Below are 23621 nucleotides of genomic sequence, written 5' to 3' on the forward strand. Positions count from 1 at the left end.
TACATAAACGAAATTTCTTACACTACAGTAAACTGGATGAGATGTTAAGTTTTCCTATAAAAGCTGTCCCAAGCATGAAAATAATATCCAAAAGCTGCATTATTCTCTCATTTAAAACAACACAAAAAATTAAAAAAAAAAAATTAAAATTTGCAAAGTATCCCCGTCTCTCAGAATCATACAGCTTTAAATCCAAGCTTTTAAAAAACATTTTTCAAGGTAAAAAGCTCTGAATAAAAGAGTGTGTGTTGTTTTAGAAGGCTATTCACAGTATCCTTAGGAGATTTTCTGTTTCATGCAAGTATCCAAATATAACAGTGCTTTACAAAAAGCTGTATAATTCTCTTCTCTCAGCTTTAAAAAGCATTCTTGATAAAAGCACAAAGTGCCAAACAATTAATTCAGATCTCTGTGTACAGAAGGACAAACATTTAAGTAACATTTAAACAATCCTGACAAGTACTGACATAGAATTTTACAACCAAGGTAATGATCAAGTCTGAATTTTCTTAGGGGTCTAACTCCATAAAAGGAGAGTATCATCCAGTGACACCAGATTGTTATTACCACAATATTGATAAGCACAACCTCCTTCTTTTTCTCCCTGTTACTGGACAAAAACCTCTATGAAAGGAAAAGTACAGACAGACAGGACAGACAGATATATGCTTCCAATTCTTCATTATTAATTTTCTCCCTTAGAATACTAAAACCTCTAAGGGAGGTTGCAGATTTTAAAAGGAAAATTCCATACTAAAAGGCAAAGATCAGTTACTAACAGATCAATCCCAACAAGAAAAAAAGCAGTGCAGTGAATATAAAATATTCTTCACACAATGTAAAAGGTGAAATTCAAGCCTTGCACTAAGTTTCTAAATGAGGAAAAAGAAAAAGTCCAAGTCATGAAACAACATGTGGTTCTGACTGAGAAAAGCCATCTAGATATTCCATATAAAGATTACACTAGATCTATTTTATAACAGCTTTGTTGTCTGGTGCTTAAACATTTAAAAATTATAGGCCAATATTTTGTCAGGAAGCATCACTGTTTGATGCTCTGATTATCTAACCGCCCAGACATTTATTTCTGAAAATAATACAGATTTTCATACTGATAATGAGTGTCAGCTGATAGAAGAGACTTGAGCTCTCTGGTTACTTTAAATAACCATTTGTCATCTAGACTTTTTTTTGCATGTTCAAATTTATAGTCGAAATTCATGCAAATCAATTCATAATTCTTTGCATGGAAATCTGTCAGAAATTCTTCTGAAGTGTTGAAGGAAATCTGACTTCATCTCTAACCAAAATAGAGCACTTTAACCTTCATGCTTAGCAGTTAAAAACAAAGCTTCTTCAGCTCAGTAACAAAAGATACCAAAGACATAACACTGAAACTTTTACTAAATCAATCTGTGTTTCTGTTTGAGTATTGAGATGTTCATATTTTCAAGCTATCATAATCTCAGTTAAGATAGCATCCCGCATTACTTCATGGCAATTAAACTATTACCAAGTTTTACATATTTTAATTAAAAATTATGCAAGTTATGTATTTACAAAGCCATCATCAGGCAGAGTCATCATGAATTCACAGAGGGAAAGGGCTGTTTAGGTAGTTCGATATCCTTCTGTGCAGAGGCAACCACCTCACGGATGAAGGGATGGAAGTGGATGTAGTTTCCCTGCATTTTAGTAAAGCTTTTGATACTGTCCCTCACAGCACCCTTCTGGACAAGTTCTCTAGAACTCTGTGGAATGAGAAGGTTCAGAGTTGGGTGAAGAACTGGCTGAAGGCTTGTAGTGATGTAGATGTACACCAGTCAGTGTACACCTGGCTGGGGACTGCCATCAGCAGTACTCCTCAGAGCTCAATCCTAGGGACAGTTCTGTTCCACACATTCATTCAGCAATGGTCTGGACGCAGGAGTCAAATGCACCATGAGCAAAGCTGCTGATGACACCAAACTGGGAAATGCTGTTGACTTGAGGACAGGAGCAGCCCTGCAGAGAGGGATCTGAGGGGGGGATCAATGAGAGTCAGTTCTGTGTGCCCAGGCAGCCAAGAGGGCAAAGCCCATCCTGGGCTGATCAAACACAGCATCAGCACCAGCTGGGCAAAAGGGGCGATTATCCCACTCTATTCAGCTTTGGAGCAGCCTCAATGGGAGTGCAGTGTGCAGTGCTGGGCTCTGCAGTTTAAGAAGGATGTAGAGGTGAGTGAATGCACTCAGAGGAGGGCAACAAAGCTGGTGAAAGGGCTGAAAGGAATGTCCTGGGAGGGGGGTGGGGGCAACGACTCTGAGCTTATCAGATCTGGAGAAAAGGACACTGAGGGGTGACCTCATTCCTCTGTACAGATTGCCTAGGATTCAAAGGGGAGAGGGAGGGGCTACTCTCTCTCCCTGAGATCCATTTAGAGGAATGGTTCAAAAATTGCACCAGGAGAGGTTCAGACTGGACATCAGGAAGCACTTCTTTAGTAAGGTGGTGGTTAAACACTGGAACAGGCTTCCTAAAGAGGTGATCAATGCCCCAAGCCTGTCAGTGTTCGAGAGGCGCTTGGACAACGCTCTTGAAAACACGCTTTATCTTTTTGTCAGTACTGAAGTGGGTCAGGCAGCTGGACTAGATGATCATTGTTCATATCCTTTCAACTGAAGTAGTCTCTTCTATTTACTCTATAGATTTATTTGAGGCAGATTATGAGAACTCAGTGTTTTCAACTTATTTTTAATATTCACTGGAAGGTAAATTGTGAGAGCAATATGTATTACCTCCAAGAAGAATTTAATTATTGATACTACCCATAGTGAAGAAGATGAATGAGCAAACACATTTTACTAATTTTTTTTGATTGATAGAAAGGCACATTTTAAAATAAGCAACACTGGATTTTATGTCTTGGGTTTTATGCTGTTTTTCAAAACTTCAAAGCAATTTTTCAGCTAGAACTCCTTTAATAGCATTACAGTTAGCAATTTTAAAATTGTCACGTAACAGCTTATATCTCCAAAATATGTAGCTGAAATTTTACTTTGCTACCTCAGTGCTAGTTCACCATAATCACTGTTGCTTTATTTTCTCAAATTTTTCATTTATTAATAAAAATGAAACTCTGTCTGTAGTAAGAGACCTAGTGGTAAGTATTTTTACTACAGTGACAGAGCTTCTAAGACCTATGCCCCTCTCTGCGAGAGCAGCAGGTGGAAGGATCTGTCCACCATTTGAACAGCATCAAAATGGTGTGGAAGGGAGAAATGCCTGGGAACATACACACCCAAAACCAACAAAAGTAATCGAAACTGTGTATTTGCAAAGGTGTTGAAAAGGGCTGCAATCAAATCTCTTGTCTCATTCACAATTATTTTTGACAGATTATTACCTTTTTTTTGGAAGAACCAAGAACAAACCTTACACCTTTTAAATTTCTTCTTCAGCAACACTAACACAAAAACCAAGGAAAAAAAGTTATGTACTCAGTTGTACTTGAGCATTGCTATCAGTGAAACTACCTGTACCATTTAGTGGCATAGGGAAAATGTGTTCCCTGAACTAGGAAATGGAAAATTTTGGGTAATGTAACATAGATAACAGATGACCCAGTTACATTTTTCATTGTCAGTAATGTGGGTAATGATGGCAAACAGATAAAACATTTTTAAAAAGTCACATCTGCATAATTCACAAAGATCAAAGAAATGGAGATTAACATCATGTTGTGATATTTTATTATTATTGTTACTATTACAAATAACGTGTGCATCTATCTCTACCCACTAATTTATGTTGGATTATGCAGAAAGATCAAACAAGGGTGGGAGAAATAAAGTAGGAAAAGCAAACAGAATTTATCCAAATAAAAAATAAAAAATTTAAAATAAAAAAATATTTATCCAAATAAAAAAACAGCAGAATACTTTCAGGTAAATTGGTAGGATCATGCCTGCCAGCAATAAAGATATTCAGATCTTATGTGAAAAAGACAAGAAGATTATGATCAATTTAACAATCACTGCTGGAATGAAGAGTGAAAAGGCTGTTTGCAATGCAAGGCCATAGAATTTCACACTAGAAAATAAGCCTCATAGATTCATAATTGTGTTCTCCAGCTTTAGGAGAGCCTGGAATACAGGATGGTGAAGTCACCATCCCTCGATGTGTTTAAGGGAAGACTGGATGTGGCACTTGGTGCCATGACCTAGTTGAGGTAGTAGAACTTGGGTTGGACTCAATGATCTTAAAGGTCTCCTCCAACCTAGAAATTCTATGATTCTGTGAATTCACCTGAGTAGTGAAGCAGCACAGATGCAGATGGTTTAGGAAAAGCTTAATGTCCCCCTTTGGTGAACAGCAAATAACTACCACAAGAAGTGATTTAACATGACTGAAAATTTATTTTGGCAATAAATTCTAGAAGTGGCCTTTATATGTGTCAAAATAGCAGGACCACTCAGATCATCAAAGTTACTTAGTCCAGGGATTGCTGCTGCCACAAGCCCAACATCTATTGGAAAAAGTGAGACTTGATTCCATTCATAACAAAGTGTACACTTACACAATTACTACTAGAAAAAAATGAATGTAAGTAAATATAACACAATATAAAGTAACAGAATATATAAACCATGATCAAATAGGGGCAAATCAAAATCTGAACAGTAAGGCTGTAATAAACAATGCCTTTTCAATTAGGTTCAAAAAGCATGCTTCATTACTCTAAAATTTGAAATGAACAGACATAGAAACAGTTTCAAACTAAACAAACTATATACTATATACTACAACAAATAATTTCATCCAATAACTTATCTGAGGCTTATCTCTATTTCATAATTTACTTGAAATCAATTTTAAATAGCTTGCAATAGTGAAATACTAGATTTTGTCTGATCCATCCAGAAAAGTACACTAAACTCTTGTTAGGAAAGTAAAAATTCTAAGCATAACCAGACACATTGGACAGGTAAAGATAAATTATATTTAAGAGAAGAGAAAATGCATACACAACCATCATTAAATCAAATAAATCAGAAGTAGTTAACTGCTAAGCAAAGACATAATATGTAGAGATGAGCAAGGACAACCTGCAGATTATTAGCTCCCAAAAATTTATTACAAATTAATTTTATGCAAAGAAATTACAATATGCAAAAATGACAATGCAAATAAGGCCTTATTTGACTTCTATTTCATGGTTCATTTCTGCCACCAAGACCAAAAACTGCCATCACACTGTCTACAACACACTAACCTTCTGTTACACACAGTTTAACATCTACTGCTCCTCCTTCTACAGTTACCATTTTCCCAAGACACCTGGCTACAAAACAGGCTGCCTTACTGGCTGTCAGAAACCTTCAAAGCCACTTTCTGTGCACTGTTACTCTATTCTGGATTCACAGGATTCACATGCATAGGAGAAATTCGAATTCACATTTCAGATTCCCAACTTAGAACAATTACTGCAGGTAAGGGTCTACATTTATAGTATCTGTAGCTCCCTTTGACAGATTACACTTAATATATGTGTAATTTTTCTCCCTATCAGTCAATTTGAGAGCAACTAAATAACAAGGATTCATTCCACTTTTCCTGATATCTCCCATACTTCTTCCCCTCTAACCCCAAAATTAATTCTGAAGTCCTAAGTCTTATAGTACAAATCTTGCTGACTTTGTGCAGTAGTTGAGGATAAAAAAAAACTTTATTCATACACAGCTGACAGTTATTGTGTTGGCAACAGCTCTATTTTAAGGTTTAACTTCCAGTGCACAGACAAAACCAAGTATCACCCCATGACAAGATGCAAAAGACAACAAATAACATTACAAGGATATGGAAACTCTAACTGATAAATCAAATTTTTTTAACCCAAAATCTCAGCCTACAGTAGGCAAAAGTCTTGTCTTGACCAACTGAAAGAAGCTCTTTACCTAGACAGGACTCACTGGTAAGCAGAAATTTCAAAGTAGGCAAGTACAGCTTGCAAGTACCTACAGCTCTCCGTGCAATTTTTTTTTTCCCCAAGAACAGCCTATGCATTACTGGAAATGCATAGGCTGAGCCTGAAAGGCCACACGTTTTGCAAAGGAATCCCAGTATCATTCCCAATGACCCTTCAAAAATCTATGGTAACTATACAGTATACTCTTGTGATAAACTGTGATAAACTCAGGGTGTCTGAAATACTGTTTGATCTATACATATGCTTACTGAACTGCAAAAGTGATATAGAAATACATCTACTTTTACTAATTATCATCACAACAGTTCATGTTTTCAATGAGATTAAAATAAAACTATACTGTAGAGTGTTCAATCATTGTGGATCAAAATTTAAAGACACGTTTACCAATAAAAGCCTTCCACAATGCACAGCCCAGGACTTGAAAGCAAACTAGCTTAAGCAAAAAATGCAGTCCACTCTTTGGGAAGAAAAAGACTCCATTAGGAAAAAGACCCTATGTTCCAAGGCCCTGCTTTTTGGAAGAACAAAGAAGTCTTACTTAGGACTAGCTGCTGTCAGTTCAGCTGACACAGTCCAAGAGTAGTCTGTGAGGCAAATCAAAGCAAAGTTAGGTGCAGACAATGGGGACAGTTTCTTCAAAAGCATGTTCTTAATCAGAATGCTAAGGCAGGTCCACTCAAGCAGTTCATTCACACACACTTTTAACAGATATGTAAAAAATGCCTTTATCATTATAAACTCCAATACTTATAAGCTACCCATAATTTCTGAAAAAATCTCATGATTCTAAAACAAGTGAGCCTTCTGTGATCCTCCCTTTGGAAAGACTTGAGCTGGAAGCTGAAAACTGGCAGTCAATATACTATGCATCAGCTATGTCAAAGAAACATTGTGCAAATCTACACAGTAATCACTATACTCTCTTAAAAGCTGTTTATCCTTTTAAAACTTGCTTTTTTAGACTGTAAGATTTTTAAATAAAGCTAATAGAATTGGTGACTAAACTTGAATGTGAGTATGAGGTATTGTTACAGGATGCATTATTTGCTTCCTTTTGACCTATCTACTTCATTACATTAATATTTGTACCTCCATTAAAGAATTCTTCAAGAACTCATATATTTTTGCTAAGGCAAGTCACAAATTGTCTTACATGGATTTCTACTTGGACATAATGCAGAAACTATGATTTATTTGTAGCTCCACTGATTAAAATGCATGCCTGACAAAATGCTTAGATTCAGTGAGATGAAATTCACCCAGAACTAGCTTCTACACCAGTGATTTTTTTCTTATTATCTTTTTATAAATTTAGGTAGTCTGACTCAAATTCTCTGAGCAGTCCAATTAGCAAAGTCTGACTTTCCCTAGCTCAGTACTCTACAATTCCTATACAGCGCTCAATAAAGGACAACACAAATCTCTGCCTTCCCTTTAACTAAGGCCCTAAAAACAGTACAAATTTTCTTAGTCAGCTGCCTGGTTTTATGACACTACCTATTTTTGAAATGTTTAGCATTTTGTCAGATTTTAAAAAACTGGGTGAAAGATTAAACAGATGTTGGTACCAACACATATACAGAAAATAAGCTTTCATATCTTAGGAAGTTACAGTAAAAATTAAATATAGTAGGGTTTTCCAACACTGAAGAAACACCTATAACCAAGTTCACATCCCCATTCACATATTGTCTTCCTGACTCAGCCAAGCACATATACAGAATCTGTTGATTTGGAGCTCACTTAAGCTCAGAAAAAAGCTCACTGATACTGCAGTCAATTTTAATTAACCAAAAAATATATCCACTGTTGGTATTGGCAGTTATTTTAGATATTTTTTTAATTCACTAGTGATTTTTCTCAACAACCAAATAAAGTTCTAAATCCATGCACTGTGGTATATTAAAAAAATCTATTATTGTAAAAATTCGTCTTTTTTGTTTATATTAAATAACATATACCACAGAAGCAAGCATACATTTTCAATTTACCATTTACCACCTAATGAAATCTACATAAGCACATAAATGTATTTGTACCATAAACAGAAATCCCAACTGAATGTGGCTTTAAAATTTTAGATGAAAAATAACCTCTGAATGATTTAACTTTATGAGACATTTACTACAAAATGCAGTATTTAGTATTTACAATCCTATTCTTGATAGCTATTACTACCACATCAATTCCTCATATGAGGGTCAATGCACATAAAAAAGATCCTCTAGAAAATAAACAGCCACAGCAACCACTGTTTGTCTGGGGGAAAAAACCCAACATATGAACATTGTATCTGAGATCACAGCTGTGGGAGGTCAGACCAGTACTTTGGTTATATGGCCACATTACCTGCACATTAGGAATAAATTATCCCCTTATTGCAGGCAGACAGTTTATTTGGATAATTGAGACAGATGCAGGCAGCAGCTATAGTTAAGTCTTCCTACATCTTTAACTATATGGACACTCAATAGCAATTAATCAGCAAGTTATTTCTCATTAATTGAATAATTTTAATGATTTAAATGGTAATCTAATTTTAATTGTAGCATAACCATGATCGTGAAGCTACTAAAATACAGAAAATAGAGATTCAAAAACAGAGAAATCATGTTCATCACTTGGTGTAGTGGTTATACAAAATCAGAGCTCTAGTGAGAAAGATTTACACAAAGATCCTTTGAGATGAATCCTGATGCTCTTCTCCACAGTAAATTAAGTTATGACTTGGAGAATAAACATGGAAATTTGACTCTAAGCATTACTTTTCCAAGTCTGTTGGTTTTCAAAGGGCTGAACTTGTCCAGCAACTTAAACTGCCCTGATTAATAATTACTGTAACTATTTCACACAGGAATCAGTTATAAACAGATGACATCTGCATATTTGCTACAAATTTCTTCTTGAAGTTTTAGTTTTGTTTCAAAAGTGATCATCAAGGCATCTAAAATTTATATAAAATCCAATGGAAACTCTACAGCACATGATGAATAAAAGGCACAATAAAAAGCTTTAACTGTTATATGTGACACTGGGTTTGATTCTTTCTAATTTATCATGTGGTACAAATTCCATTACCTTAATAAAAATCAACACTCTACTAACTAAACTTATCTTCCCTCCCCATCCCAGCCCCCAGGATGTTTAATTTAACAAGATTTCTTCACATAATCTCAAACTGCTGGCCTTTCACTTAAGAGGAAAGGAAGAACACATTCTCTACTATACTGTTGGAAATTATCAGGCTCTGATCTATCATAGAAATTGGGCTTTGAAACAGCCCTGAGCTACTACTAGGATAACAGAAACCCCCCAACAGGCCAACTTCTCCATCACACAAAAATACACTCACAAACCTTTACTGATTTTGAAACAGACCATCATCTCTTTTTGAAATGTTATTTCCTTCTTGCTTTAAGGATAGCAAACTATGTACACCTGTTTGTTGCAGCAAATCAAAGTATTAAATCTGACACAATTCCAATGGAATTTTCTTGTTACACACTTTTCTATTTGGCTAGCTAGTTGTTTTTGTGTGCTGCTCAGAGAATCCAGCTACTAATGCTGCTGACTTGTGGCTTCCCAAGAAGATCCAGAAGTATCATGCTACAACATATCAGCCTACAGTTCTTCAGCAGGTACAGCTTCCAAGCTTCCCAGTACTGGTGCTGCTAACCAGGCAAGCTGCCAGGGAGATTTGAGTTATACACAGAGTTTGTTTAGAGAAACTAGAGATTCAGATACAGGAGAAAAAAACCCAAAAAACTACCAAACAAAAATATCCCACCCCCCCCCCAAATTTCAACATTTAAATACCTTATGTGAAATTGAACTATTTTTCATATTTATCTGTGTTCATCATCAAAACTCACTATATACATACTAGCCATTTCAGCAGGTGCATCTGAATTTGATATAGACTTTTTTCCTCCTGGATCTGCACTGTTCTGAATACTTAATGTTTACTATCATTAAATGTTTACTGCATTTTCCCCTTTTTTTCTCCATTTTGATCCATTTCAATATATACTTTTTTATATGTAGCATAGTAGGTTTTTCCTGAATATTTACTAGAAAAAATTGACTGAATATTCTATTTGCATTCCTTCAAAGTTAGAAGAGAAAAAAAAAGAATTTCTGGATGTGCTGTGCACATTATTTTCACTTTACAAAACTTTACCTGGCAGACAGGGAAAATAAAATTCCTTGTCCAGAAAATGAACCGTGAAATTGTGAAACAGCAAGATGAAAAAGCAGCACATTTCAACATAAGCACATAACTGAAAGCCAAACATAAAAATAACTTTGAAGTGCAGTAATACTCCAGAAAAATATTGCTCCTAGTGTCTTATTGTCATTACAAAATGATAATTACATTTTAGAAGAGAGATTTATACCTATAATGCCTTCAGTTATTAATTCATGTATATCAATGTCAGCTACCTTAAAGCTCCATTTGCAACAGGTGATCTGAAGCCATCACAAAACAACTTAAAACTGAATAAAAATGCATTTAAATATGTTACTGTGATATTTCAAATGGGAAATGTTCCCAGTCTACTTGATAATCATTATACATACGACTAGCACTAGATGTATTTTATTACATTAAGGTTTAACTTTGCAATACTTTCAATACCTTGAAGAGTACAATTTCTCCTTATTCAAGAATGAAGCTATAAATATTTTTAAACCATAGAATAATGTTTTTCACCCAAACCTGCAGTCTGTTTGGCAGCTCTGTTAAATTTTATTTTGTTCCAGATCAACATTAAAATCAATACGGTCATTTTAAAAAAATTGTATTTTAACTAGTTTTGTTTGTACATTTCCAAACTTAGTTCCAACTAAGTTGCCTTTCAGACTGCAATCTTCTGAAGCAGAAAACTAACCTTCACATGTGCCTAACAATAAAAATCTAACCAAATACTTGTATGTGCTGTTAAGAGCATGTATCTTGTATTTCACCTTATATTAAAGAAGGCAAGCAAACAAAAAAAGCTACAAAAATATTTGTCCCTACTTCCATCTCACTGAAAATGAGAGCACTGAATAGAATGTATGAATGAATATAGCCCATCAGAACAAATTACAAATGGACCGAATTTTTCTTTGAAGTGATTCCTTCCTTTCACAAATAACAGACTTTAGAATATAAAGTAATTTAAAGAGCAAGCAGTATCACAGGTTTTTCACTTATTTGTTTGAAATTGTGTTGGTGTTTTGGACCAAACTTACACAGAAATATCAAATGGCTACAACTAAACAAGAACATATTTTGTGATTATTGACATTCAGGAAACCAAAACTTTAAAAATCACAATTTACTCCTCCACTAACAATATTCTATGTACAGTACAAAGGAAGAGGCAAAAGAATTTCAAAAACAGCCTAAAAGCAAACCACAACAACGGAGTAACTTACCCGCAAGGCTTCGATCACAAGGTCTCGTGCTTCTAGCTCTCCTTCCATTACACTCAACAGCATTCTCAGTTCTGGCTTGCTCAGGTTATCCACATCAAACTCTCTTGTCTGTAAGAAATAAAACACTGATGACCACACTGACTACAATAGTTACTGTAATTTACTGTAAAACACAGATGTGTCAGCATTTATCTACAGTTGTCAAAAGCTGGTGTCTTTATTTGTACTATATAAAGTCAAAATTAATAGCAGATAGTCTGATTATTTTAAGTACAGAAATGAAAGCTCTCCCATATTATATTGTTTCAAACTGTTGCAAGGGATCAGTCCTGCAATGTCTTGTGAATGATGAAGGTGAAATGGTAAAGCAGGTAACTTTGTGACTTTGTTCCCTTGTGCAGTTTCACAGAGGCTGAAACAATTGAACAGATGTGAAACAGCACTACAGAGAGGAAGGCAAGAGAGGGGGAAAGGATCTTAACCACAGCACACCTAAGGCACCTGTGCAAACAGCTACCAAGTTAGCACCACACACTGGGCCGAATGTGAACTTCTGAAGAACAATTTGTGAAAAGACATGTAGTCTTATGTGCATGCTTTATTTGCAGTCTCATTTGTTTGGCTGGAGGGAACAGTTCAGGTTTAGGAGGCACTAACATTCTTAGCAGCAGTGTCTTTTCATTCCACAGTTAATAACAATGGTGTAGGTCTGACTGCCACCCTGGGCAAGACAGGAGAATGGGTTTATACTGATGAATAAAATCACTGAGCACATATTCAGTGTACACTGGGAATACCAGCACGGCCTCTGTAAAAACAAATTCACTTCACAAACTGTAGCAGTTCTGTAACAACATCAACAGGCACATGGTAAAGTGGATCCACTGGACACTGATGAATTTGAATTTTCCAGAAGCTTTGGACAAGGTTCTACATCCAATATTATACAGAAACTCCTATCCAAATATGTAAGAATAAAAGACACTTAATGGATAGGAAACAAACATCATGGGTAACAACCACGCTCCAAGATGGAAATAGGAAAGCAGGGGGCACCTCTGGGACCAGCCTTATTATTCAAGTTCTTCATAAATTGCCTGGAAAAAGGACAGAGAAGTGGCAGATACAGCTATTTCATGTGGAAGCTGGCACATAATTCTTCACTTACAGGTGAACAGCCTCCTTTTACTGCTATATAAACCCCTGGTAATCCCACATCTCAAGGACTGCATAAAGTCTTTATCTAAAAAGTACAGAATTGGCTAACCAAAAGAATGAAGAGAAAAGGAGTAAGTACTATATGGGAAAATGCTACAAAGCTGGAAGTCTTGAATTTGGAGGTGTGATGAGGAAAATGTTATAATATTCACAAAATCACAAAGGTAGATAAAATTAATGTAATTCTGTTTTTCACCATCCACAATGCTAACACAAGTAGGCACTTAGTGAATTTGGAAGGGGATTAATTTCAGAGAGAGAAAAAAAAATTATTCCATGTGCTAGATTCAGCTGCCCAGATTGATTTTCAATATGCTATTATTTCCTGTAAGGTAAACACTAGACTCCTAGCTATGATCTAGATGTGTTTACTAGAATGCCTTGCAAAGCAAACACTCAGCTATCTTCAGTGTGAAGTAATCTGTTGCTGTTACTGTGAAGTAATCACCAAATTAGGTGAGCAATGTATGTGGATATACTGTGTTTTCTCCAAAGCACATACAATCTTAACATTCAGCTACTCAGAACTTAACTTCAGTAGAGAAAAATCCAATAAGGATTAAGGCAAGTACCATTTCTACTTTTTCAAGGCTAGAGGATGGGAGAACAGTTGTTCTTCCCTCAGGCTAGAAGGCCATAGATCTAAAATACCCAAAAGTTGGATCTGTGCTAGTATTAGTGTTACACTTTTACTTTGCAGTTAAAAGATGCAGAGGTGCAGAAATGGCTAGAACTCTGTGCCAGAGCTTCAGCTATTTACATGCACTATATGTTGGCTTGAGTTTCCTCATTCAGGTCAGTAACACGGATCAAGCTCCCTGCACAAGTGGGGCATCCCAGAGCACAGGGTTATGTCCAGACACATCCTGAATATCTCCACAGCCTCTCTGGGCAACCTGCTCCAGTGCTCAGTCACCTGCACAGTAATAAGTTCCTCCTCATACTCAGGTGGAACTTCCTGTGCACCAGGTTCTGCCCATTGCCTCTCCTATGACCGCTTGGTACCACTCAGCACAGCCTGGGCTCCATCCCCTTGGCACCCTCCCTTCAGATGAGGTTGAGGATGAGGTTCCCTCGTTTGTCCTCATAAGAAATGCTCCAATCACCCTATTTCTATTAAGCATAACTGTTTTGAAGATGGGGCCATCCATTCCAACCAGAACTTTAGGCTGAACAACAGTTATCTTCTATTTTTGCTGCCTGGGTAAACTATTCCAGCAATCCAAAAAATAGCTCTTACTCTCCATACCAATGAATCATGAGAAACAACTGGTTTCTCTGAAGGCTTTTTTCCAATACATGCTGCTGCAGCAGCCTCTCACAGTGCTCCTCACAATTCCATATAATGCTCATATAATGCTGATCTAAGGACACATATAAAATGAGAAGTCACTAAACTTTTACAGCTCCTCATGTAATCTAGTGTCAGTAGAGTAGATTTTACCTTCCAGGCTGCGGCAGTTTTCACACTTGGCACTTCTAATTACTAAATTTAATTCGGTCAGATACAAGGACCACTTATCTACCATCCTTCTTCTGCAAACCACTTCACAAAACCTAATACTTCAGGGATAGAAATTGGTTTCTTCATACAACTTCTTTTATAAGAAAGTCTCAATTTTTTAGATGGAAAACTAATACAGGACTATTTTTTTTTACATAGAAAGCAAGTAATAGAGGGGCACCCAAAAAAGTACAGCATATGTATAAAGGCAGATCTTTGTCAAAAGACTGTCCCTCACAGGTGAAACATCTAATATCTGCAGTCTTTCCTGAGATATAAATGAAAATATTCTTAAAAAAAAAAACATAGACATTCTTCAACATACTGTGGTGCAGTGATGAGATTTTTAACTAAGCGTCTGATTAAGCAATTACAAAAATTTTTTTCAAGTGTACACCTTGAACTAGAACATAAAAAGACAGCAAAAACTAGCAGTTAAGTGTGCTCTTTAGTAATTTATGGTTAGATATAAATAAACACAAAGAAACTTTAACAGAAAGACATTCCAACAAGATAGTAAAATGATTTTTATATTTTTAATTTTAAAGACATGAAATAAGAACTAGCCAAACCACTTCATATCTAAATGACTCTAGCATATGAGGCTAAAAACCCACTTACCCAAGCATCTTGTCTCCAAAAGCAGCCAACAAGGGATGCCTTGAGATCAGGACTAGAACAAAACAAGCCCTTAATGATACTTCCCAGAAATAGTCTCTCAACCTCCAGCAATTTTCAGCTTGTTCACCTTCTGAGCCAGAAATTTTGTCATTTTGTATATAGCAGCCGTCAGCTGACATATCTGTTGTGAACCTGCCCCCTTGCTCTTTGAATCTTTATGTAATTTTAGCATCCACAGCATTCCATAGCACAACTACACATTTTGTGTAGAATCACCACCTTTTTTGTCAGTTACTTCTGTCTGATGCCTTCTCATTTTAACGTATGAAACTGTCCACAATCAACCAGAAGAGCCACACAAACAGAAAAATTCTTTTTAGGATGAAAGAGAATAACATCATTTTTCTGGTCTTGTTTATTAATAATTTTATGCTCACTGAGGCTTTTTTTCCTCACAACTTTATTTGACAAATTCTGAAATTGGAATGACTACTTTTTTCCCGTACTTTAATGTCATCTTCAACTTGTTCACTATGGACAAGCAACATCAAATCCATTCACACAGGATAAGAAGGTGTATGGCAGTCACTGAAGATGCTACCATGTCTTCTCCCCATACAAATCCCTGAATCAGCACTCACAGAGCTGCAACATAACCCAACTGGACCAAAATGCACAGTTTAAACATCTGAAATATTCCCAAGGACAGTTGTAAAAACGTCTTAAAGACCTGAACAGATAAAGCATATGATGAAATAAAACTATCCTCCCTCTTAACACTCTGTGCCATCTTCTGTGCATCAAGATGTCAGTCATGGCAGGCCTGCCCCAAGTTCTTATTCAGATGCAGCACTGTTCGGCCAAGTCACAGAAAAAACTGCTGGTCAGATCTAGAGAAGTATTCTTCCTAACATCTTCCAGTGAAGCACTAAGTCTTAGAACTCCAGAAAATAAAGAATGCATTAGTACCTCATGACTTATGTGTCACCTGGGGTTTTGCTAGAGTACTTGTGGTAGAGTGCCAGGTTGTAAAAATTTAACCATCAACTTAACAACTATGTAACCAAGCCAGCCATTGTATTGGTTTTATACAGAGATATGGGAATACATTGCCCTAAAAGATATTTCATATATACAACCAAAACACAAGAGAACTTCTTCCTCTACCTCTTTCATATTTCAAAATGTTTGGTTTATTTGATCTATAAGAATAAAGTACCTGAAAAACACTACTTCAGTTCTTTCTGTCTCCAAAACTCCATGTTATTCTTCCAGATCAGTTTTGTCAGGGGCGTATGTTGCCTGCACCAACAACACAGCAAACTGCTAATTAGGTAAACTCATCCAACTACCTGCATGTGTGTCACAAAAACCATACAGGCAAAATGGTACCAGCATTGCTAAAGACTAAAATAAGCTCTGCCAAGCCAAAAGGAAGAAAAATCCATCAATTCTGAACAAGAGAAGGACTACTCAGAAGAGCAGTGATCAAATTGGAAAGGCATTTTCCAGCCTCCATTGCCTTTGGAAAAAATAGAAAGAAGATGAAATTGGAAGGTCACCATGAGGCACAGGAGTCTTTTTCACATGCAAAGCAATTTAGAGTAGAAGTGGTAAAAGTCTTTACAGTTAAATGCATCACCCCACTCTGAAAAAGAAACCAAAACCACACAAACACCAAAAACCAAAACAAAAAATACCCCAGAAAAAGATGAGATTGGCAGTGCTAATAGTTTGGTTTTGCAGACATAGCCTGGTGGATAGCACTGGCAACCTCAGGAACTAAAGGTGCTGCTCATTCTGCTATTGCAGCAACTGTTCAAAACTCTGCTGCCTTCAGCAGAAGCTCAAAGAGATAGGTAAAGTATAAAAGCCACAACTTTGTACTTCCCCTAAACATAACAAAGGCAAAAAACAAATTAGCTGGGAATTAATCACAAATGACCATAGGAAACAAGTTCCTTCTTGCTCAGAAAGCTGTTTAAAGATGGAGTAATAATCCAGGACTTGGGCAAGAAACCTGTGGAACATAATTGAGGGCTGGAAGGGTGGGAGTGGGGCAGGGAGAAGAATAAAAACAGTGTACAAGAAGACACATAGGGAAAAACTGTCAAAAGTAAAAAAAGAAGTATTCTCAGAAGGGAAGGGAAAGGTACATATCTACATTTATTACATATTTTAACTTGAGTTCTCATCAATACACAGCAGAATCCTCTTGAGGATTCACATAGCAGACTTCCCAGATAAGGTTCTAAAAATTAAAAAGATCTGCTATTACTTATTAGGCTACACAAAATAAACTTCTAGTATAGTGATGGCCCCACATCTGCCAGACCCATGAAACAACTGCACCAGAGAAACACAACCGTGGCTTGGATGTTTTAAAACACCAAGTATGTTTCCCAGGTACAACTCATCTGATCAAGTATAAATATCTATTTTCACTAATTCTCTTTAGTTTCCCATAGAGAGCTACTTATTATGATTTGAAATGTCCCAGGACTCAGAGACAGCTTTTCTGGGACAGGCAGATTTGATCCAGAATTTAGGAGAGTCATCCATGCCAACTGGACTAGCAGCAGAAGTCCAGCTGGGATGCCCCAGAGTACCCCTAGCGGCCACTAAAGGTGAAAACCTAAAGGTGTGTGTCCTGTATGTATGTATGTAAAGGAGGTACCTAACGGTACCAGCTGTGCTAGCCAGGTACTTGAGGTCCTTTTATTTTCAATGGAGTAGAACCAGCCCAGTCAAACAAACAAAAAAGCTCTTCAGCTAACCACCAGCAGAACTATTTGCTCATGGCTCCACTGACTGTAATAGGATATTAAATATTGTGCATAAACATAGACACCTAAATTTAAATGTTTTGAACCCATTCACACCTCTACCCATACCTTCAAGAGCCAGCTGCCTAAGTCATTCACTCAAAACCAGTGAAGTTCACAAACCTGTTTCTAAAACAGGTTATTCCTTCTAGCCACTTACTTCACCAGCTATAAAAGGAAGTGGGTATGTGGTCAAATGAATCATAGCCCTTTTCTAATAAAGAAAACTGCAAACAGAGAGACTGCTAAAAGAAGTGGTTATTATATCCACACAGTACTCATGAATACTTCAGGGAAAACCACAGTTTATTGCTTTGCCTGTGGAAAGCCTGTTCTTTAGTCTGAAACTAGGGTAAGAATCTGTGATCCTCTTCTTCACTAGAAATTATCTGATGCAAAAATACATGCCCATTCCCCACCACATCCAAGGTGAACTTCAGAAGATATAACCTTTATGAAATTTTCTTAGTAACAGAAACAGGTATGAAAGCAGAGAAATATCCTCCAAGGAAAAGCAATGTCATTGAATTTGCTCCCCAAATAATATGGAATTTTTTGCTGAAGAGAATATCATCTGCTGTTAACATTCAAGACTCATAAAATTTCATAGTCATACCTAACGGATCATGAGGGTACTGTATATGCATTTAATTATAACATCCATTAGCTCAATGATTTTTATTGGATTGTTCACCACAAGAAGTTACCCACTTATTCTGCCCTCCTCAAGCACACCTCCCCAGCTTTCTGGGTTTATCAGAAGGTTTTCTTTAAACAGTGTGGGGGAGGTTTTGGTTAGCTATTGTGGGCTTTCCTGGCTTCAACCAACAGCAAAACTTTTAACAGTTTCAACATTAACCACAAATATACCTCAGAGCTGGGAAATCTGTTTTGGAAACAACAACAAAAAAACCCCAACCAACCAGCCCCCAACCCATACAAAATTACTAAGACACTGACCTTTATACATACCCAGATATTGTCACGGCTGTTAAAACTTTTCTGCAATCTATTAAAAGCCACAATGATACTTTGCCATTTTTTAGTTCAGTGTAAGCTAGGTTCAGTGCAACTTAGGCTTCTATAAAGATTGAGGTCCACAAATCTTCTATAATCATGTTTAAATTCTCAGGTTTAATGTGCAATTTATGTTCAGCAAGTTGCTTCCAAACAAGTCACAATTAGTAATTACAGGTTAAATACAGATGGGTACACACTGTTGAAGCTATCTCTGTTGGCCAGAATTTTACACCTTACTTTGTGCTATGGGAGAACCAAAACAAGGCCCAAGAAAGCTTTAACTCATGTATCACTTGTACATACCAGTACATCTCCTCTAAGCCTCCTTGACAGCTTCTGGCTTATATGTTCAAGGATTATACAGCTGTTTTAAATCAATTGTTCCTTTTCCTGGGTAGGAGTAGGTGCACAACCAGACTGCAAACTGCTGTTTTCCTGAGATCTTTTCTTCCTGTCCCAGTTTCCAACTCTATTCCATCTCGTTATATCCCCTCTGAGGCCAAAACAATGCTCACACAAATGAAGTCAAAGCAGTAGGGAAAACAACAGAACTTACTGCATCCATCAACTTTACACCTCCCATGTCCCTTTCACATATCTGGCTCAGAATTTTCACCTCTGCACTTCACCTCTAATGACAGACAGTGTGACAGTCCACACTCAGAAGAGAAAGGAACATTTACAAAGTGGACTGCATTCAGTGGCTTTCTTTTCTCATCCCCAAAGATCTTCACAACACAGGAAGAGAAGATGTGCTGCAGGTTGTGGAGTAGAAGGCATAGAAAAGGCAGTACTGTAGTTTGGAGAAGGGGGAGGAGAGAAAGAAAGGAGGATGGAAGTGTCACTGCAAGATGGATGGAGACCAATGTCTCACCACAGAGAAGCAGGAGCACTAGAACAGACAGAACTGTGCTGTCTCTGCATGTCACCTACATGCTGAAACACAATGGCATCACACATCTGACTAGGAGAAAATACCTCCTCTGAATGATAATGCAACACTGAAAACTTGTATTCAGATGATAACAGCGTTGCTAATGGTCCTTTTGTAAGTGACCATTTTCTAGGATGTCATCTCTTGTAAGAGATATAGTCTTTGCTTTTCAAGGCTATGGTCTCATTTTCTACTACTTGCAGTAGTTTTCAGACAAGAATCTTTCCAACTGACCTAAATCAGCCTATATAATTGATATCATCAAGCCATAATTTAGCATTTCATTACATTGACCAGAATGGCAGTTCTACTACTAATATTCTTACAGATCAATAAATAGTGAATACACCAAGGTAGGCATAAAATACCCCACAATGTCACCACAAAGTATCATGGAATTTCTCTGTTTACATTTTTTTTTAGTATTGATGGTTTTTAATGTAGTGCAACTTTTTTGTACTGTTACATGACCCACAGCAACCCAGAGTGATGCTGTGGGGTATGCACACATTCTCAGTGCAATTTTGTAGCAACATCCTTACTCACTCTAGTGGAGTCAAGATTGCACTCTATCAATATCCACTACGTGCACAGCTTTACAGACAGCTGAAGGTACTGTCTTTGAGGGGAAAATAACATTTTTGCTTTTGATCACTGGTCAAGCAAAATCAAACCCCATAATTTTACTGAATAATTTCAACAGACTTCATGTTTGATATAACAGGCTTTTCATAGGCTTTGTTAAATCTACACTGAAGCTAAAGTGTGTGACAAGCCAACCCTCTCTGCACAGCAGGCTGATGTTCAATGTTTCAACAAAAAGACTGTCAAATTGGATTATTTCTTGCTATTATATAATCATTATTGGTAGACATTAGGCAGATGGAAGTCATTCAAAGATGTTTTAAAACACACACATATGTTTTCTCTCAATTCTAGTCCAAGTTGCATCAACACAATTTCATTGACTTCAGTGCAATCATGCTGAGCAGGTATGAAAAAGGACCAGAACCACTCCCCTGCCATTTCTGCCTGTCATCCTTACCACCATAAAAATACCAGTATATTTTTGGAATGAAGGGATGGGCTCACCAAATGCTGTGCTTTATCCTAGGAAACTCAGAATAACAAGATTATCAGCTTTGCTCCTAAATGTAACACACTATAGAACAGTCTAGGCTTTTCCAGTCAAATTCCCTGGTGAATGTAAAGCAGTTCCCTTTCTTTTCTACAGTGCTTCTGAAAAGAGCAGAAAAACTCTTTATTTTCCAGTGATGCTATTGATAATGTATCAAGACACAAGAATAGAATTTAGTATCAAGAAAGCCTATTGTGCTGTCCTTCTGCTTACAGCATAAAACTTACACATTACTAATACAAATACTGCTTCTTCAGAAAAAGCTCAGGAAAGCTCACAGCTTTTTACTGCACCATTTGTACAATCAGAATTCTGAGAACTAGAAGGAAAAAAATATAAAACAGAACAAAACTAAAACCCCAAAAAAGCCCTAACCTAAAACTGTACTTAAAACAATATTTTGTTATAAGTTGAAGTTTAGTGAGACTTATAAAACAGTCATCTGAATCATTATGGTCATCCAAAAAGTAAGCCAGATGATCCAATTCATAATTCTGTATCTCTAGTTTAAAGACAGAAAATAAAGGCTATTCATACTAACCCTACAAAATAAATATTTAGGCATTATAAATGTATTGTTTTTAAAAAAAATAATTGCACGAAGGTTTTCTTTTTATTTTCCAAGAGAAAATTAATCAACAATAAAATGTTTACACTGGTAAGGAAAAAACCATAAAGCAAAAAATTAGTAACCGAAGATAAGTTAAAAAGGAAAGCAGTATTTAAAAATATTTTGTTATTGCTCAAGTATAGCTATTATTTTTGTTAGGGAGAAACACACAGTTTACATCCTATCATCTCTTCACTTTTAAAAACATATTTTAAAATGAGTGCACAGGGGAGAAATAGCCCTCCTACCTTTCACAATGAGAACACCAAATTGCATGAGTGGCTTATACTCCGTTGCCTAACAGTGCAATACTGAAGTGCTATTTGATTACAGGCTACTTGTTTGATATTTTAAAACTGAAAATTAAGGCAGTATTAATATGAATATAGTAAAGAATTTAGTATAATTTTGATGAAAACCTGGGCTTTAAAGTATTTAAGCTTGTTTTTAGTAATTCTTACCTTAATATCCATTTTATCATTATGTCATTGTTTTAATAGACAGTGATGTTATAAATATGCACTGTGTTAGATTTGCTTTTTTAAAGGAAAACTGAATTTCCACAACACTGTAGATTTTAAGACACCAAGGACAATTATGAACACAGTTGGAACAAGGTTTCAGATAAGAACTAGTGCCTGTTTGGAAGTAAACAAGATAATAATAAAATGCTGGCAATAACCTAAATTTCAGAGAAATTAGTGCCCCTAGCTTCGGGAGTCATCGCCGTCAGGAACGATCCCGATCAGAACGGGCACCACCGCGGTCTTACCGCCCTCAACTCCGCATGTGGCTACGAGACCGAGCAGCCCCAGCCGGACCCGGGACCTGCGGCTGTCGGCCAGGCGAGTACCGAGGGCTGCTTCACCCGGGAAGTGCCCAGACAGGCCGGACCACGGCAGGTCTGGGGTGCAGCGGGAGAGGGAGAGCCGCCGGGCTGCCAGAGATCTGCCACAGCACGGGCGAGGAGGAGCCATGGCCCAGCAGAGGCGCAGACCGCCCGAGCAGACGAGCCTTGCAGCCTTGCCTGGGGGCGTGTGGAGCAGGAGAGAGGAGCCCAGGGCCGGCCCAGGGGACACCGCTGTAACCATCGGCTGGCACCGCACCGCATCCCTCCCAGCTGCCTCACCCACCCGCAGAGAGGACACGCCAGCAGGGAGGGCGTTCTGCTCCGCTTCTGAGGATATCTGAAGCGGGGAGCCAGATCCTGCCCCTGGGGCGCGGGCCCTGGGAGCCGAGAAGTCTCCACACACCCGGGGCTCGGGACAGGGACTTGGGGCGGGGGAATAGGACGGTGCCTCTGCGCCGAAAACGCCTCACGAGCGGCAGGCGAAAGCCAAGCGCCTTGCGGGCCCGGCAAAGGGTTAAAGAGCAACATTTCCCCGCGCCTTGGTCTGACAGGTCCCGCCGCCCCAGCCGCTGTCAGCACCTCAGCCCTCCCGGAGAGCCGGGGCGCAGCCCCCTCGCCGTGCGAAGCAGCGGGAAGGGCGGTGGGTGCGGGAGAGGCGAGACGGGAAGCGGAGCCCCCTCCATGCCCCTCACGGGCGCCGCACGCCGTTCCCCGCGCCGGAGCAGCGGGAGGAACAATGGGGGCGAGAACCCACCGCCCCCGCTGAGGGAAGAGGGAGAGCCGCAGGGAGGCAGACCCCGCGCCTCTCTCTGTTCTTGCCCGGGGCGGGACGGGGCTCGGCGGCGGCGGGTCCCACAGCGAACCCCGTCCCGCCCCGGGGGACAAGGAGGGCGGAGGGACGGAGCGGCGGAGGCAGGTCTCCGGGCACGGCTTCGTCCCAGCGCCATGGGGAAACCCTCCTCGCCGCGGCTGGATCGCACCCCCTCTCCCGCCAGGCCGATTACCGCTGCCGTGGCCGCCGAGTCCTCCCGCCCGCCAGAGCCGGGCTCGCCGCTCGCTCCCTCCGTCGCCATCTTCCCGCTGTATCGGCTCCGGCGCGGAGCGCGGTGCGGAGCCGAGTGGCGGAGCAGCCGCCGCCAGGCGCTTAACCCGCTCCCCGCCGGCTGCGATCCCGCCGGCAGCGAGGGCGCTTAACCCCTGCGGCGCCGCGCAGGCGGGGCTGCCGAGCCGAGCCGAGCCGCCCCCTGCGCCGGCAGAGGCGAGCGAGTGCCGCCGCCGGGCGCTCGGGCTTCCCCACCCACCCGCTCCCCGTGCTCCATACGGCGGCCCGGAGACAGGCGGAGGGGGAGCGGGACCTCGCCGCGGGCGGCCGGCGCGCAATGGTGGCGGAGGGGAGTGTCCCCGCTACCGCTACCCGGGCCCCACGCACGCATTGCTCTCCTCCCTATCCACCCCCGTGGTTTAGCAGCAGAAGAAGAAAAGGAAAGGTTGGTGGATGGGACGAAA

At 39.0% G+C, this 23621-nt stretch overlaps 1 protein-coding gene across 1 annotated transcript in view; it reads right to left on the minus strand.

The window, feature by feature from the left end:
• The window catches only part of CTTNBP2 (cortactin binding protein 2), a 77895-nt gene extending 54596 nt beyond the window's left edge, over nucleotides 1–23299 (minus strand). The window contains exons 1-2 of the mRNA XM_058804953.1: nucleotides 23120–23299; nucleotides 11396–11503 (exon numbers count right to left, since the gene is read on the minus strand). Coding sequence (XP_058660936.1) covers nucleotides 11396–11503; nucleotides 23120–23188 — 177 coding nt within the window. The 5' untranslated portion in view covers nucleotides 23189–23299. The remainder of the gene's footprint in view (nucleotides 1–11395; nucleotides 11504–23119) is intronic.
• Nucleotides 23300–23621: the final 322 nt, after the last annotated feature.

This window comes from Ammospiza caudacuta, chromosome 5 (genome assembly GCF_027887145.1).
Source record: "Ammospiza caudacuta isolate bAmmCau1 chromosome 5, bAmmCau1.pri, whole genome shotgun sequence".
NCBI classification, from domain to species: Eukaryota; Metazoa; Chordata; class Aves; order Passeriformes; family Passerellidae; genus Ammospiza; species Ammospiza caudacuta.